This window comes from Calypte anna, chromosome 11 (assembly GCF_003957555.1).
Source record: "Calypte anna isolate BGI_N300 chromosome 11, bCalAnn1_v1.p, whole genome shotgun sequence".
NCBI classification, from domain to species: domain Eukaryota; kingdom Metazoa; phylum Chordata; class Aves; order Apodiformes; family Trochilidae; genus Calypte; species Calypte anna.
Window position 1 is genome coordinate 2402941 of NC_044257.1, and position 14245 is coordinate 2417185.

The 14245-nt window shown below is 50.6% G+C and overlaps 1 protein-coding gene across 1 annotated transcript; it reads right to left on the reverse strand.

Moving 5' to 3' along the window:
- Nucleotides 1-1231: 1231 nt before the first annotated feature.
- Nucleotides 1232-11712, reverse strand: CETP (cholesteryl ester transfer protein). The gene is made up of 16 exons (XM_008496197.2): nt 11540-11712; nt 10461-10575; nt 9563-9697; nt 8654-8724; nt 7549-7636; nt 7372-7441; nt 7037-7097; nt 6329-6420; nt 5923-6102; nt 5465-5515; nt 4982-5149; nt 3474-3541; nt 3307-3349; nt 3152-3221; nt 2737-2822; nt 1232-2640 (listed from the first exon to the last, which is right to left on the reverse strand). The coding sequence occupies exons 1-16, from the start codon at nt 11682-11684 to the stop codon at nt 2566-2568; spliced, it is 1518 nt and encodes a 505-aa protein (XP_008494419.2). The 5' UTR covers nt 11685-11712; the 3' UTR covers nt 1232-2565.
- Nucleotides 11713-14245: the final 2533 nt, after the last annotated feature.

Genomic DNA, 14245 nt, shown 5'->3' on the forward strand with positions numbered 1-14245 from the left:
TGCATCCCAACGCCATCCCACACCAGTGGCAGCGAGGGCTCCATGGCTGCCCAAATCTGAGGGTTCAGGGGGCAAAGCGCTTCCCTGGGACAGCACACAGGAGTGCAGTGACCGGCCCAGTGCCCCTCAGCACTCAGCCGACATTTTGTGGAAGGGCTCCCAGCAAGGCCTGGTGCCCCTCAGCATGGGGCTTGGCCCCCATTTTGTGGTTTCACTGCAGCCCCCCTTAGGACCAGCTGCGGGGACACCCAGTCACTTCCCTGTGCCTTTTTCCCCCTCCAACAGGCTCCCTGCTCCCCCGTACAAGGGCAGACATCTTTCCCAGCCCCAAGGGCCTGCCACCAACGAATGTCCCCAGCAGACACCTTCCCCTGGTGGGTCAAGGCAGCGGGGCAGAGAAAAGGCATTTTTCATGCAATTTCTTTTTTATTAATGCTCATCATTCTAGTGGGGTGTCATTCAGGAGGACCAGACGACACTGGCTTGGCAGAAGCTGGTTCCCATAGCCTTCAGCAGACATTGCCAGGGAGAGAGAGACAGTGTCACCGGAGCACTGGTGACTTCAGAGCAGGAGGGGGCAGAGGCAAGGCCTGAGGCAGCCCTGAGGCAGCTGATGGAGGCAGCGATGGGAACATGGTGGGAAGGAACAGAGGTGGAAAGTTGCCCACTAAACCAGGGCTTCTTCAGGGCCACTGCTGGCCACACCAATGCTATCATGTCTTTCCTGCCTCCTGGTTCCTGCTATGATGTGGACACAGCTGATTGAGACCCTGTGAAATGAACCTTCCTTGGCTGCCATGGAGCAACCAGAAAAGTCAACTTCCTCGGTGTGCCAAGGCCATTTCTGCCATCCTTGGCACCACGGACACTGCAGAAATGTTAAACCCAGAAGTCATGTGCAGCATGGGTTGTGTTGTGTTCTCCTGAGGGCTCGGTGGCCTCTGGCTTTGAGGGTGGGAGACGACAGGGTCAGAGGGGTCTGGCTCAGGAGGACACCCAATGCAGTGCCAAGGGAGTCACCACCATGTGCTGGGAGCCTGAGAAGTGGGGGTCACTCTGCCACCAGCCTCGCAGGGCTCTTTGTGGGAGCCCCGACCTCAATACTGCTTGGTGTGGGAGGGGAACATCAGTCTCTGCCTCCCTGAGGTTGGTTGCCTGACACCTCTTCCAAGTGAAAAGGCATTTTAAAAAGGGAAGTATGAATTGGCATAGGAAAACAAGTGAACTGATGTCAGCTATTAACTAAATAAGTAAAACTTTAGGGGGGAAAAATCACATTTGAGAACAAAAGAGACATGCAGAATAAAAAATAGGGCTCACATAACAGTGAAACAGTAAAAATCAGACAAAACCAGATTCTAGTCAGAGAGAAACATATCCCAAGAAGTCAGTAGCCTGGCCTGGAGCCAGACCTGCAAGAGATGAAATGGATGGGAAGGAGCACTGCCCACCACTTATCTTGGTTACAGCATTGAGCACTGGGTAAAAAAACCATTGAGTAATTGGACTCACTGTATTAACATTCATTACTGTATTAATAAGCTATTAACATCCTAAAATCCCCACCCAGAGGCTGGAGGGACCCCTGCTAACACAGGGCCCCTGACCCTTTGGGCACACACATGGGAATTTTTGGGAGTTCTGACACTTTAAATGGAAGGGAGGGATTAGTTAAACTGTGGGTGTGAATGGTAGAATAGTGTTAAAGATCTTTCTCACTATTTTGGGTATAAAAGTAGCACTTGTGGTTTGGGAAATTGAGCCTGCTTTTTGGAATACCTCCCTGCTCCCCCTTCTGCACAGAACTGGGAATTAAAGCAAATATCTCAGCTCTGTGTGGATTGGCACATCTGGTAACAGAACCACTTCAGATCAAGGTGCTGTAGTAGGAAGGAACAGGAACCTGCTGCCTGACAAGACACTCAGACTTTCTCTTATAATCTCTTTGACTTCCTTATAATTTTCATTGATTTTCTCAAGTTTTGCTCCCACTGTTTTTACATCAGGGTCATAGCAATTTATCTCTAAACAGAGGTCACAGGCTCTGTAAAGAAAGAAATATTCATGTCCCATTTACCTTCTTCAGCCATACCCATGTCTTTAGCATAACTGGTTCTGAGCTTTCTCAGATTTTTGGTAGTATCATTTGAATTGCTTAAGTCTTGTCAAAATTAGGATCCTCTTGGCTCAGAGGGTGGAAATGAAAACCCTGGGTCAGCGAAGAAGGTGTTAACATTTCCAAAACTTAACATCAGAGGTGCCAAAAGGTGGACACAAAGCCTGTTTCTGCTGCCTCCCCTGAGTACTGACCCAGAGTCCAACCCATATTCCTAACACACAAGTCCTCTAAAGATCCTGAAAAGGCAGCATGTGTAGAGGTGCAGACTTCAAGATCTTTGCAGAAGAAAGGTTCTGTGAAAATACAGTTTTTATAAAACTGGAGCATTACTCAGGAAAAGAAAATTCATCTGAAGATGATTTAAATCAGTTCCTCTTGTAGTTGGTTCACCCACAATCTTCCTGTTTTCACACAAGTTCTAGTGCTGCTTTATGATGAGATCAGCTCTATAATCTTTCCTCAAGAAAACCAAGGAGCAAATGATTTGGGAAGCTAAAGTCAAGTTGTACAATTACATATCCCTATAAAGGGAAGATAAAGAAGAAAATATTGTATCAGCTTATGCCACACTCCCCAGAAGGACTTTTGACAGCCATTTGTTTCTGAACTCTGCTTACCTCTCTTGTGATGATCTCAGGATTTTTTATATCAAATAGGTGAAGCCCTTTGCTGTTCAACAGTGAAGTCAAAGTCAGTTCAATACCTGTGAAATCAATAAGCCCATCCAGCTATGGGTACAGCCATCCTGGCTTCCAGCTCATCACCTCCTCCAGCCTTGTTTCCCTGTTGCCAAAAGCCAATTGTGCCCCAGGACCCCCCCACCTTCAGCCTGATGGAAACCTCACTTTTCCTTTGTCCCAGCCTTATACAAAGGGATCCCCATTGCCCAGGTGAACCCTACAGAAATTCACATCAATAATGTGGTCCCCTACCCCCAGCTGTCAGGGTTATTGGTGTGTTTTTTAGTGCTTAGGTTTAGGAGATCTGATGTTGGACACTTTGGGTCAGTACTTCCCCAAAGAGAACACTTACTTGAAATCACTTCAGGGATTCCAACAACTGAGATAATTGTCTGCAGGAAGTTTCTTAGTGATGGGTCATTCTAAAAGCCAGAAAATTCATACAGAAAGGTTTTAAAGACATTATTTAGCCACAAATGATCTAGAGAATACTTTTGTAGGACTTACCCCATTTGGATCAGCTGTGCATTTAAAAGCTTTAAACTCTGTCCTAAAGGGAAGGAAAAAAAGGGAGGAAAGGTCACTAAGGACTGCAGAGATTCTTTTTTTGTTTTGCTGTTCTCAGGCATGGACTAAAATGGGCAATGAAGCCCTCGGGAGACCACAAGACCAACCTGGAGTCCACAGGGTGCAAGATGAGTTTCTTCTCTGCATAGGCAGCCTGGATGGTGACCGTGGTTTCCTGCACAGAGGTAACAGCAGAGCTGAGATGCAGCTCATCTTGCCTCGTAGCAGGGATTGCATTTGGCAATTTTGGGTTACTCTGTATGGCCCAGAGTTCAACATCAGCCTGGCTTTACCTCCAGATATCATTAGAGGAGGTCAGCAATTCCCTTATCCATTCACATCCAACAAACTCCCCTCTGCTGCCTGCAGCCTCAGCCTCTGGAGCTCTACACTGGCTCATCCATAGGGCTGATGCCTTTGCCATTTTGTGACCCAAATCCTGCACAGGGAATGGTTACGTAGGGTGTACATAACATGCAAGATTATCAGACTGGATGTGGACAAACCATCTCCAGGGCAGCCAGGACTACCACAAATATTCTTATGATAGTTTTTGCATTCGCAACTAAATTTTAAAATAAATCAATCTCTGCATTCTGCTCATTTGGGCTCATTTTTTCACCTCTGCTTCTGTGCAAATGTTCCTGTGTTAACAGGTCCCAGGTCACAGACAGGGGACTGGCAGGCTAGGAGCAGATGACATCCTGAGAGCCACCATTTTAGGGACCAGCTCTGGTTCAGTACTTCTGGAGTTCTATCAGAAATTGGCTTCAAAGTATCACCATGCATGGAAACCAGCAGTGCATATTCTCCCCTAACACCCTACTAACATGGGATACAAGGGGCAGGAGGTCCCTATTCCCTATTCCAGCCCTGCAGAGTATTACAGTTTAGCCCTTTAAAAACATACTGCTCTGCCCTCAGGCAGAGGTTTGCTTTTGTGCAGTATTTAGTGTCTGTACCAGCCCATAATTACAAGGCTGGACAAACACACTGCTTTCTTGGGACATTACCTATCACAGCAAGGCTGTTGGCATTTTTTTTTTCTGCCTGCTTCCTTTCAGTATAGAGCAGTTTTGGGTAAAACACAGTGTGAGCAGGAACTTTCATAGAGGCACACAGAGATGAAAAGGTTACATTTGGAGCTTTGCACTCTTCAGAGCTGTATCTACATTTCAGAGACAACCACTTTCTAAGTGAGGGCCAGAGACAGAATTTGGGAGCAAGGGGATTTCAAAAGAAATACATTACCTTGGTGCCTTCATCCTCTCCTAAAATACCTCAACTAAAGGAGCTGCACTGTGTCCCATGAAGCTTCATGGGGGCTCATCAGAGGTTTCTGGTGCTGCACTGACCACCTTGCACAGAAGCCCTGGCCCACCCTAACAGAGGAGGTGCTGAGCCAACATGGTCACTGTCATCATTCCCAGACTCAGGTAACAAGGGAGAGGTGGAAGCATTAAAAGGAATTCCTATGCCTTCACCTCCCGTGGTTTAGCCACCACCCCCTTCCCAAGGGCTCTTTTCCATCCCTGTCCATAACCATCAGGAGTGGTCCAGACTCAGGACAGAGCCTGTCTCAAGGTCCTCAGAATCAGGAGAAGCTGGAACTGACCTTCTCAATGTACAGAACCATCTTGGGATCTTCTCCTGGAGGAAAGATGCTGACCTCCACTGCTACCAAGGACTTCACAATTGTCCCTTCAGTCTGAACAGAGATTTGGGGATGGGAAAGACTCCACACCTTGGCCACTGAGTCATTATAGGAGGTGCCTTGAAAAATCTTACCAAAAAAGGAACAACAGAAGAGTCAGGCTTTTTCTATAACAATTGCACACCAACTTGCCACCAGAGCTGCATCCTCTTTGTAGCCCCCAATGCCTCCTCCAGCATTCCCAGAAGCCAAATAACTCAGCCAGGTTCCAGGGAAGGAAGCGTGGAGGGTGGAGAACTCTTCCTTGCAAAGCCCAGCAGTTTCTCCATCAGTACCTGGTTTTCCCCACCAGCCCTACCCAAGACTCTGGAATTGTCACATGAGATGTGACAATGCAACAGAAGCCATTTGGGAAGTTTCTCCCTTGAGATAAAATGCAGTTACCATCTGCACCGCCTTCTGCTGCTCTTCAGTGTCCTCTGCTTCAAACAGTGCCTTCAGAAAAACACAGAAATAGCAAAATGAGAGAGGGGGTTATGGTTGGCTCTGGTGCAGGCTGGATGGACTGAAGTGCTGAGGGGTGGCCAGTTTGAAGGCATAGCTGAGTGCCTCCTGAGCTCACCTCCTGTCTGCTGCAGCATTCCCACAGAAAATCACATCACTTCACAGCTCAGCAGACAGGTCACTGTCAGCTGATGTCATTGCTCTAAGGGATGATGCCACCTGGCAGCACACGCTTGCTAAGAACGCACCAATTTCTGACCAGGATCACATATGGTGACTCCTATTGATTCTTTCTTAGATAGAAATTGTCTCCCACCAAAAAACAGTGGAGAGATTTTTACTCTTTCACCAGAACGTGCTGTATGAGGTAAGGAGGGAATCATCCCCAGAACAGTCACCTGCAGCTTCTCCCCTCGGATGGTCAACACCAGGCGTTTATCCAAGAAAGCTGCCAAAGCCAGGGAGTTGAGGATGTGTTCAGAGAGCCAGAAGTAGAGCATCCGGGACTCAGTCAGCAGCGACGGGGAGAAAACAGAGTCACTGAAGGCACCAGAGTAGTTCTTGTACAGTACCAGGCCCTTTGAAGAAAAGCAAGTGAGTTGGGCCACAAACAGCAGGGATAGAGGACAAAATGTCATTGTCACTGTGAGGCAAAGGCCTGGCTGGCTGGAGTGAGAGCAGAGCAAGGTGCTGAGCTGGGGGAAATGCTGGGGTGATGCTGCAGAGCAGCCAAGTACCCCCTGCTCCTCCAGCAGCCATCAGCACCAGAAACCTGTGCTCTCTGAACAGCCCCAGTTACTTTACCTTGTGATGTGATTCTAGGTAATTGGCTTTTATTAAAGGAGCTGATGCAAGGGAGATATCGAGTTTGATATCCCCATCCTGGACAAAGTTTTCTGCAGGAAGAAAACACGAAAACTTCATACCAGAAATATGACCAGAAACAGGGCTCTCAAGACAGGTGCTTTAAGGACTTGCTGCAGAAGGTGACTTGGAGTTATAAAAGGACACAGAGATAGAGCTGGGCTGTCCCACTTTGGGTGCTAGTGCTGATCCTGATACTGCTCACTGACTCGGTTTCTCTACTGGGAAATATGGGTATTTACTCTCAGTTTTGCATTCTGCTCCTCTTCTCTGCTATTTTGGGACTGGAAACCATGGGAATATCTTCAGCAGGCAGACACAGATCTCAGCCCCAAATCTCCAATGCTTGCTCCTGTTCTAACCAACATCAGTCCATCTGCAGCAATCCTCCCCCTCTGGTCATTACTTAATGAAGCAGAGACAACTTACAAACAGAAATGTGTCTGTCAACAAGTGCAATCACACTTAAAAATCAGCCTCATGCAGAAAATCCAAAGCATACCACTGTTGAATTATGTTTTGTTGCTGGGTGGAGTCTCAGGATCCCACACACATTTGCAAAGGACTTTTTGGATAGATGTGGCTGGGGCTCAAATGTTAAAAGTTTAATTAAAAAAAAAAGAAAGGAGAAAAAGAAAAGATATTTACCTGCTAAATCTTGAACAAAATTTGCCAGCATCTGGGCAAGAAAATTGATTTCTTTGCACACCTGCAAGAGGAAAAGAGAGGAGAAACTGAAGGTGAGGGGGTAAGATTTTTGGGTTGTGGAGCAGAGCTGTGGGTCAGAGTTCACACCATCAGAGACAGTGTCAGTGCAACCCCCATCTCACACAAGCTGGGTCTTTTTGTGGGTTCTATTTATTTGTCTTATTTTTTGCACATACTAAAATTCTATTGCCATTATTTTGTGGATGTACATGAGCAGAGGAGTGTGTGGCATAAACCTGACCTTTTCTCTGCCCCCAGGCAGCTGCTGCCCTTACCTCTCTCTTGAGAACAAGCTTCAGAGTGAAGGAGATGAAGTCAGTGAAGAGCTGCTTCAGCCAGCCTGGCCTGGGCAGGACAGAGAGCAGAGAGTCAGGAACCACCCAGCAGCCCCATGGTGGGCAGTGCCAGTCCCTGGCCAGCTGAAGCCCCGGGCTGGAGGGGTACAGACTCACTCCTTGTCTCCTTGGAGGTGCAGGGTCAGTTTGTGGAAAGCCAGGTAGCAGTCTGAGGCATCAGCAGCCACTTTGTCCTTCTGGCATCCTGCGCGGGAGGAAAGGAAAAAAGTGGGTAATTTGCTACTCAGACAAAGAAGACAAAGTACACTTTGCAGACACCACAGACCTGGAGCAGGGCATCACTGCAAAGGGGCAGCCAGAGCTGCCCACCCCTCCTGGGGAATGTTTCCAAAAGGCCCTGCAGAGTGGGGGCAGATGGGGCTACGTTGTACCTGGATGGAGAATTTCTCCTGGCAGCTCCAGCTCAGCTGACCCACCAAACACCCTTCTTCATCCTTCACTTGGGTACCTGTGTGCTTTGCTTGCTTCTCTCACCAGGGACTCAGTTGTCCCCTGACATCATCCAGGAGAACCAGGGCAGAATGTGTAATCCCACAAACCAGAGCAAGGAGGGAATTAAGTTGTATTGCAAAAAGCTTGAAAATTGCAACATGCTGACACTGAGAGATTCACACTGCACCTCTCCCACTGGGAGAAAACGTATTTTGAGGCAGGAAAATATATTTTGAAGGCACCTGTGATAAGTCATGTTCCTCTCGCTCCTTACAGGAGGCAGATGCCTATGTCCCTTTCTAGTCTAAGACCTTCCTTAGGAAGAGGATTCGTTCTCCAGAGCACACTGTGGGCTTGACCTGAAGACAACTGAAAAGGTTGTAAGGACTGTAAGGACATTCCAGCCTCCTGCACCACAACCTCATTTGGCTCAAATCTTTTGAAATATCTCCTTAGGTTTTTTTCAGATTATCCTGAACAGCAGGAGATGAAAGCGGATCCTGAAGAGTCCAAAAGGCCAGACTTTTCTTCACTTGCTGCTGGTGAAAATCAGCATTATTTTGCTGACATGATTTGTACCAGCTTTCACTGCTTGATCCATTTAAACCAAGGTCTCTGAAGGCCACATCGTCTCCTATCCCATGTGCACAGGGTGGCAGAGATCTACTTCCAGCTTCTGGATGCCATCTGATCCCCACAGGGGTAAGCAGAGCCAGACAGGGCTTGCTGCCCCCTGCCCACAACCCCCCCACCCCCAGTGGGTACTTACTCAGCTCAGTGTTTATCTGGAGGTCAATGGAAGAGTCAATTTCGAAGTCAACTGAATGAAAAAGGTTCAGACTGTAAGGGGAGAGGAGAGAGGAGAGAGGAGAGAGGAGAGAGGAGAGAGGAGAGAGGAGAGAGGAGAGGAGAGGAGAGGAGAGGAGAGGAGAGGAGAGGAGAGGAGAGGAGAGGAGAGGAGATTCAGCTGCTGGGACCAGCCTCTCCCTGACCACACATCACCCTGGGCCTTGCACTGTGCAGACCCCAGCACATGGCAGCCCCTCTCCCCCTCCCAAACCCTCCAGCTTTACATCACTGCAAACCCCCTGTGCCTGAGCAGCACTTGGGCAAACAGAAGCATTAAGCCCCTTTTATCCCCACTCAGAGACAGAAGAGAATGAAGGAGACAATTTGTATGTACTGGCCACCTTGCCTCCTCATGCAGGGGGTGATGGTGAGGGTGGGAAGGCAGAGAGCAAGATGTGCAGAGCAGCAAGGGGGTCAACAGCACTGCTGGCAGGTAAAACCTTGCCTGGCTCAAGCAGTGATGCTGCTGCCCAGGGGCACAGCCCCTCCACATCTGCTCATGCCATAAGCATGTCCTGCCTGTGGGCAGCAGCTACAGCTGGGGCAGCTGAGCTGGGCAGACCCCAGGCACCCTCCCAGATACACCCCCCCCAGGCACCTACGGGCACCCCCTGGCACCTCCAGGCACCCCGAGGAACCCCCAGGCACCTCCAGGCACCCCCAGGCACCCTGAGGAACCCCCAGGCACCCCCCCCAGGCACCCTGAGGAACCCCCAGGCATCCCCCCAGGCACCTCCAGGCACTCTGAGGAACCCCCAGGCACCCCCCCAGGCACCTCCAGGCACCCTGAGGAACCCTCAGGCATCTCCAGGCACCCCCAAGCACTTACAACCAGGCCCCAGCATAGCCGTAGGTCAGGGTCCCTTTGAAGATGGCCGTCACATTTTTAATGGTGATGTGAATGGCATTGTCCTCCCTCAGCTCCACCTCACTCTGCTCTATGGACAAGTCATTGACCTGGATGCTGGGAACGACAGAAACCCACTTTGTCCCCAGTTTCAGGGCCACTTTCTGTGGCTGGTTCCTGAGGAGGTAGGGGCTCCAAGGGGCCTCTGCTGACTCCGGAACTTTTGCAAAGCCCGGGGGCTGCCCAGGAGCAGTGGTGCCCTGCGATACTCAGACACGGGTGGGGAGGGATGCTCTGAACAGGAAACCTGGAGCTCTCCTCTGGGCCAGGAACTCCATCCTTCGTTTGCACCACGCTTTTTTTTTTTTTTTTTTTTTTTTTTTTTTTTTTTTTTTTTCCCCAAATGACAGTTAGCGAGGCAGCAAACCCCAGCCTTGTTTGTCACAAAGCGTGTGGCCAAATGACATCCAGCTGCCACGGGTGGCCGGGCAGCCCGAGCCGCTCCCCGGGGCCACACGAGGCACCTCGGGTGCCATCTGTCGGTGCCAGCCCACCCGCCACGTGTGTCCGCGGTGTGCTCCACGCACCGCCTCCCCCCTGCCCACCGAGTCGGGACAGCTCTGAAATAACAACACAGCAGCAGCAGAAACCTCAGCCTGCGGGCTGTCTGCAAGGCAAAACTCAAAAAATGGATCTGCCCCGCTCCAGCTCTTTGCTTTACCCTGGAACTCTCCTTCCAAGGAGAATTCCCATTCCTCTGCAGCAGCCCCACACTTCCCTGGGCACAGACACAGAGACAGAGACACAGAGAAACAGACACATGGGGACAGACACAGAGACACAGACACAGAGATACAGACACAGACACACAGACACTCACTTGGTCAGCCCGTAAGCCACCTTGCCCAGGAGCCGCATGGATTTTTCCCCGGTGATGTTTGGGAAGTTGGCGTTTCTGAACGCTGCTTGAATGACCTGTGCTGTTTCCTGGTTCACTGCCGGTGGAAAAAAAAGGACAAAGACACCAAACTGCAATCATTCCTGGATGAAAGCACGGTGGGGGTCTGCATCCTGGATGAAAGCACTGTGGCAGGGTGTTATCCAATGCATTTCCACTTGGTTAAGAAAGCACTAGAAGTAGCTTCCGAGTAAATTAAAAAAAAAAAAAATGTGTAACTTGAACAGCTGATGACAGCTGGGCACACAGCAGTGTGTGTAGCTCATTAGTCACCTCCAGGACTGTTACCAGGGAATCCATCCCAGCTTTCACACACCTCAGAAGCAGAGATTTTGGAAAGGGTGAGGATGTGCTCATCCTTACACCACATGAGCTCTTGACTCCACCCCAGCACTTTGCTTGGTTGCTGCTCACTTGTGTTGCAGTCAGCTTTTTGGTCTCCAAATGAAAACTCCTGGGATCAAAGCTCCTGTACCCATTTTCCTAAATTTATCCAGCACATTCCAGCCTCAGGCACATTCCTGTACAGGATTTTTTCCTTCCAGGATTACCCTCTCTTAGTTTGGCCCAGCACCCTCCTCTGCATGCAGCTCTGTAGGAGGGGATGGGTCAGACCTGTTCCCAGCCTTTGCAAAGCACTGATTGTTCCTCCCCATACCTGCAAGCACCCAAAACCTTTGCAAATAAAAGCACAGCAGTAAAAAAAAACCCTTTACTCCAGGAGCTGAGATTGCAGTGAGGTGAGAAATCACACATTTGCTCCAAGCCCTCAACAAGGAGCATTGCTAAAACTTTTGACTGAGAAGAGGGCTTTGGGATGCTTTCCCAGCTCCTGTGAGAAATTCAGCTGAGGTGCCCATGCTTTAACCCACGCTCCCAGGCAGATATTAATACATCATCCAAAACAATTTCCACAAGAGCTGGGGAAGCAAGAAAACCCCTCCCTTGGCCAATCTCTCAGCCTTAACTTCTCCTAAGAGGGAGGGGGGCACAGGACTTACAGAGCAGTGCTGCGGGTTTGGTCATCCTGCAGACGATCCCTGTGGCACTGTAAGGGAAGGGCCCAAACTCACAGGCTGCTGATGCATGGAAAAGCATCACCAAGATCCCGAAATTCTCCAGCCTCATCCTGCCAGTCCAGAGCATCCTCAGCCAGACTGGAGCTCAACTGGTTCTCGACCGTGGCAAAGGCTGCTTTCATACCTCCAAGCAGAGCTTGTTCAAAGCAGGACATGACCTGCTTCCTCCACTTATCAAAACTCATCACACGTTTCCTAATCTTCCTATAGTTTCCTTAATACCCCCCAAGCTGCACGCTGCCTTCCTCCTGCAGAAGGCATTCAGGATGAAGGACTTGGCTCTCCTGCCAAGTTTGCTTCAACCCAAGACATGGACGTGTTGAGGAGGGCAGAGAAGGCTGGAGGGGGGTAGAGATGAGAAGGGTATAAAGTCAAGGGAGAAGCCTCACACTTGGCCTCCAGCCAGTTCACCAGCAGCATCCCATATTTTGTATCACTGCAGCAATTTCCCAGCAAAGCCCTCTCTGAAAGGTACCCACATTATTCAGTGCCCCCACCCCTCCAATTTTAGGCACAGTGTGGGTAAACTGAGGCACACTCCTGGGGAGGATCTCTCTCCTGGTACTGCTGAGTGAACTCCTATCTCCAGCATCCCTAGAGAGCTCTGTGACCAGAGAGCTGGGGTGCTCTCTGCCAGATTTGTGGACCATCTTTGTTTTGCCACCTTCCAGATAGGGAAAAACCTTTTAAGCTGGAGCCTTTTCTGCATCTATCCTCAGCTGCTATTTAGGAAAAATCAGAACAAAGTTTGCATCCACACGTGGTGTATGGCTGCTCTGCATGCCACCATTCCTCTTCAGTGGTGCTGGGCCCATCCCTAAATGAGCTCCAGGACCAAACAGAGTGAGTTCACTTCAGCAACACAGTTCCCAGCAGCTCCTGTGAACCATTTTTGCCAGCAAAGACTGACAGAGCAGGGGATGCCATCCAGAGGTACCCTGGCAGGCTGAAGAGCTGAGCCCATGCAAACCTCATCAAACCTCATCAAGGCCGCACCTGGACCAGGGGAATCCCAAACACAAATAGAGGCTGGGTGGAACATGGCTTGAGAACAGTCCTGAGGAGGACTTGGGAGTTGATGAGAAGCTCACCATGAGCCAGCCCAGAAAGACAACTGTGCTCTGGGCTACATCACCAGCAGTGTGACCAGCAGGTGAGGACTGGATTCTCTGTCTCCACTCTGGTGAGACCCCCCTGCTGGGTCCAGCTTATGGGACCGCCCCACAAGAAGGACATGGAGCTATAGGAGTGAGCCCAGAGGAAGCCACAGGGATGCTCTGAGGACTGGAGCAGCTCTGCTATGGGGACAGGCAGGGAGAGAGCTGGGGCTGCTCAGCCTGCAGAAAATAAGGAGCCAGGGAGACTTCAGAGCACCTTCCTGTACCTGAAGGGGCTACAGGAAAGCTGGGGAAGGACTTTTTGCAAGGGCATGGAGTAACAGGATAAGGGGGGGAGGGTTTTAAACTGGAAGAGTGGAAATTGAGATGAGATATTAGGGAGAAATTCTGTCCTGTGAGGGTGAGCCTGGGTGAGCCCAGAGAAGCTGTAGCTTCCCCATGCCTGAAGTGTTCAAGGCCAGGATGGATGGGGCTTGGAGCAACCACTGGCCAAGTGGGAGCTGTGGAACTGGATGATCTTTAAGGTCCCTTCCAACCCAAACCAGTCAATGATAGGTGAGATTGGGAAACAGTCCTGAGGAGAAGGACGTGGGGTTGATGAGGAGCTCACCACGAGCCTGCGATGTCCAAGGCAGCAGGAGCACATTCCAGCCGCTGGGAAGCCGAGGTGCCCGCCTCCCTGCCCTGCCTGGCAGATGCTTTGTCCTCCCTGTGCCGAGCACATTTCCTCCGGGGAGCCCCCCACCCGCAGCCCCCACCCTGTGCCTCTGTTTTCTTCCTGAGTTGAGAAGTGAACGGCCTCGGGTACCCCGGGAGGCACTGTCGGTCACTCACCCCCCGAGGGAAACACTGCAGGCCTCTCCCGGTGTGCTGCAGGGTGACAGCAGTGACAGCTCTGTCCCACCGATGGAAAACCTCAGCAGCACCCATACCCACCTCAGGTGGGCACCCACAGCCAGCCCAGCACCAGCACCTCGCCTGTGTCCTCCCTGTCCTGGGAGGTTCCTTACTGGGAGGCTGCAACGGGCACAGCCTTTTACAAAAGGATTTATATCCAAAAGGCTTTAAACTGGTGACAGCTTTGGGTGCTGTCCTCCAGCTCATGGCTCCCCATGCCCACCCTCCCCAGCAGCTCCAGGGCCTGGGGGGGGCATCCCTGGGCACTGCAGCACAAAGTCCAGAGGTAGAGAGGGACCCAGTGCTGCTGAGTGTCACACAAACCCTGCCCGTGACACAGGAAGGACACGTTCCTGTTCAGAGCAGGACACAAACTCGGGAGTCTTGCCTGCAGTTTAGGTTTTTCTGGCAGAGATCTGGAGAAGCCTGCAGCAGGGAAGCAGCCCCAGTGCTGGCAGTCACTGTGAATGGGAATGAGGGGGACCAGGAGGCCACAGCCACCCCTCTGCCCTGGGCAGCAGTTGAAGGATGGATGAAGGAAAGGGAAAACCAGAGCATTTTGATACAGGGGCATTTGTCACCAGTGCCCCAGGGTAGAAAGAAGACAGAAAGA